At 36.4% G+C, this 4,009-nt stretch overlaps 1 protein-coding gene across 1 annotated transcript; it reads right to left on the bottom strand.

The window, feature by feature from the left end:
- Positions 1-73: 73 nt before the first annotated feature.
- On the bottom strand, positions 74-1,071 carry LOC116182804 (the record flags this gene model as incomplete). The annotated part of the gene is made up of 2 exons (XM_031503344.1): positions 669-1,071; positions 74-615 (listed from the first exon to the last, which is right to left on the bottom strand). Coding segments are annotated over exons 1-2 (945 nt in total), but the record flags the coding sequence as incomplete, so codon positions are not given.
- Between the last annotated feature and the right edge of the window lie 2,938 nt (positions 1,072-4,009).

Raw genomic sequence — 4,009 nt, 5'->3', positions numbered from 1 at the left:
TTTCACGATTGAAGGTATCCTTGATTATTTCTTCTGTATGGGTTACGCAGCGATTCCACACGTCTGGAGTTACTTTAGCTAACGCGTCGTTCCAGGTTTTAAGAACATCTTCTGGTCTTCCCGGCGTACCAACAATATGGTCATCGTAAAACTTTTTCGAAATTCCCCATACCAGTTCAATGGGATTGAAATGGCAATGGTAAGGCGGCAAACGCAGAACCTCGTGGCCATATTGTAATGTCATTTCATCGACAACATATTTAGTTATGGTTGCTTGACTGTGATTTTTTACAATTTCTAACAATTCGGCCTTAAACATCGCAGTACCAAATGGTCTATTCTTCATTTTCAACCAATTCGAAATTTCCTCTTTGGTTGAAGAAGCTGTTGGAATCTTTTCACTTTTCCGCGTGTGATAAGATGCATTGTCTAAAACAATAATTGAGGGCTGAGCAAGTTTCTTTAGGAAAGATTCTTCAAACCATTTTTCAAATAGTTCGGCGTTCATATTGTCGTGGTAATCGAACGATTTGTTGGTACTCGAAAATATTAAGCTGCTGCCTTCTATAAACCCATTTTTGCCACCAGCATGAATAATTATGTATCGTTTACCATCTGAAGCCTTATGAGTTGTTGCAAACTTTTAGCGCGGTCATCTTGCCAAGTACGCTTTGTTGCGCCTCTGCTAAACACCCAGGTTTCGTCTAAAAAAACGAAATCATGCGGAATTTCGGATTCGAGATTTCTGATGTATTTTCGCAAAAACACATTCCGCATGGAAACCACATGACTTTGTTCACACGAACCCCGTCTGCTATTGGTCATCTTAAATTTAAAGCCCATTTCTTTCAGTGCATAGAACAAGCTTGTTCTGCCCAAATCACACAAGTCTTTCAATTTTATCACCGCCAACAAAGTATCTAGAGTTACGTGCTCTTTATTTGCGTACATATCATAAATCAGATATCGGATGGTATGCTTTTTATTTTCTAGTAGGTCCGTCCTACGTGGTTTAGAACGGCGATATGGATTTCTTTTTAAATCACTTCCGCAATCTCTCGCATAGCACATGTCCTCACAACTGTTTGTTTCGATACTTGCACCGCATCCGCTGTTCTTTGTTGAACTGCCATTACTGAAGTAAGTACCTACTCCACCATGATTTTTTTCTTTTACAAAATAATCATACACGTTCAACTAAATTTTACGTTTGGCCTCAGTGGCGTCCATTTTGACCAGGTTGTACAGGAAACTAAGTGAGTATAACAATTCAGTTGCAATATATATAGAACCCCTTCCTAAAGACATTAACAAATATTTTCTTATTTTCTTTTACTTATAAAACATTAATATTGATTACAATAATTAGGAAGTCATTATGGTACAAGTACAAATCTAAATATAATTAACTTCTGAGGTAAACAAGCGATTATTGTATTGAAAGTGATAACGATAATACCCCTAGCACATTATGTACATATTTGCATATCATTACATTATATTATGTATTACGTACCATTTGAATATCGTATAAGTTTTTAGCGCATTTTACGAACGTAAAATTACCGTTATTTTACCATTTAAAGACAAGCGTTATACCTTCGTATCGAAATTGGTGTAATATTTATAATTTGTTGAGAACTGCTGACTGCTGGGTGATTGGTGTTTATTGTTCTATTCATTTAAACAAGCCGTAAGGATTGTTTTATACGACTTTCGCCCTTAAAAATCCGGTTTTTCCAATACATTTAAGATGCAAATCCAATAATACCATTTATCGCAATACTATTGGGAACACCCCCAGCGCTAATGAGAAAAGTAACATTATTTTCTGAATACAGTAATAACCTACGGATATGTCATAAGGGCATTCCTTATTTTTTGGCCTACATTGCCAATTCACGAACTCCGAATCTCAATTCGATTTTTGAGATATCAGACGGACATGCGGACAGACACCGCAAAATTCTAAACTCGCTAGGAGCTCGTTAATAATGTATTACTGTATTGTACTGTAGCCTTTCGTATCCTCTTTGCTGCTTTAAAACGTCCATTTTGTTTATTCTTTCTTTATTGATTTTTTGTGTAATAAATAGGTAGCCAGCTAGCTATTATGTTTGACTGTTGCTACAAAACACCAATTTCAAAGGCATCCATCAAACCATTGAGGCAGAACGTTGAAAGGACCAGCATAGAAGTTTTAACGGTAATTTGAATTTCGCACTTGTTTTTAATTTGTTGTGCCTTAGCATTCCGCATTCTGCAGATTTATTGTACATTACCAGACTTCCTATAATAAAACGCGCTCTGAGGCGCTCTGCCAAATAAATATTAATTCACGTAGACGTTCTTAAAATGGTGTTTGCAAAGTTAAATCGTCTTTATAATGTTATTTTTGTTCAGAATGTAGGTCGGTTATACGTTTTCGGATCGGACTCTTTGTGTACAGACCGTAATTAAATTCGGGTTGACAATACTTTACTGTACATTACCGCAATTTACCAACAGGACTCATAGAAAAATGTAAAACTAAACTTTTATCGACGTGTAGTATATCCTCAAGGTATCGTGCTGAGATTGTTTATTGTACCGAATAACCCGCAGAGTTCAGAATGTTCCCTTTATGGACAACTACATCTTTATGAAGACATTAAAAATCTCCTGCAGGTAAAGTTGGTTTTACGAACTCATTAACGTCGGCGCCGTTGGTTGCAAGAGGCTAAGGTGACGTTATACCTCATTTTGTCACTTCACGTCTTCTGCAAATGCACGCGATGGGCCCCGCAAGTTGTAAATGGGCCGCAAGAACAAATGAAGATTGAACGAGTTTTAATTACCTGGGGTGACAATATTGGGTTTCGCTAGCCATTAAAGCGTTTAAAAACCACGTATCGATCGAATGATGTGCGTGTCCTAACTATGGAAAAAAAGTAAATTTGTGTAGTAAAAACATAGAGCGTTCTTTACGACACAGACACCCACATAAATATGTCATACACAAAGGATTCTCGGTAATTAACTATCTCAATCAACTTATATTGCGGTTCGGCATGGCACATTAACCGCCCTGTATTATATACTATAACTAACAGGATTAGAGAATTTACTGCTTCAGTGTATCTATGACAAATTACCTGGCTGAGTGAAGATACCACTTACTTCTCTCGTTACACGACGCTGAAAATTAAATTCGGCACATACACAGGAAAACAACCCCTTATTTATTTCACACCAGCTCCGCCGAAATAAAGTAAGGTAGTTTATGTGTAACTAAATCTAAACAAAATTCATATTGAAACTACGTGGAATGTTTAGGGTTGCGGTCGTTCACAATGCGGAATATTTTCGCTCTACATATAAAATACCAACGAAGGGTTGGAGTGAACTAAAATTTAGTACGGAACTAGTTTTTGTGCGTGTAAAATTCTAACCTGTTACTTTCAGATGTTACCAACCAGAAGCCCTTCTGATAAATGTGTATTATATTGTAATATAGCGGCGTGATTCATGATAAGGTTGATGGGTGTACTTTGGGTAATATTTCATTTATTACGCAACTTTAATACGTCCTTCGCACGTGCTACTTGAATTTCATACAAGCTTCATTATTTCGAAATTGTCTCTGCACCGGGTTTAAAATGAAAAATGAGCAATGGGGTTACTAAATAGAATGTTTATGTAGAAAGAATACGATGGTCGGGGTTAAGCCATTGGAGTAATACTGTCACGTAGTATAAAGAGAACAATGTAAATTGTAAATGCTAAAGCATAAGTTTGGTATTGAGTTTTTTTTAATTCTTCTGTCTGTCTTAGCACCAAACTACTGGTGGATAATTGTCTTTAAGTTTTAAAATCCACTCAGAATTATATTGGCCTCTTAGTCGCAGAAGGTTAGGGCAACAAAACCCGAAAGTGAAGATAATTAGCGATTCATGTTTTTTTTCCGAAAATCTCTTTTAGTGAAGGTATTTAAACTAAAATAGTAAAAGTTCCAAATCGTATACCCTGA

Source organism: Photinus pyralis, unplaced genomic scaffold, assembly GCF_008802855.1.
Source record: "Photinus pyralis isolate 1611_PpyrPB1 unplaced genomic scaffold, Ppyr1.3 Ppyr1.4_unclustered_Scaffold7640, whole genome shotgun sequence".
Taxonomy (NCBI): domain Eukaryota; kingdom Metazoa; phylum Arthropoda; class Insecta; order Coleoptera; family Lampyridae; genus Photinus; species Photinus pyralis.
This window is presented reverse-complemented; position numbering and strand designations above follow the sequence as displayed.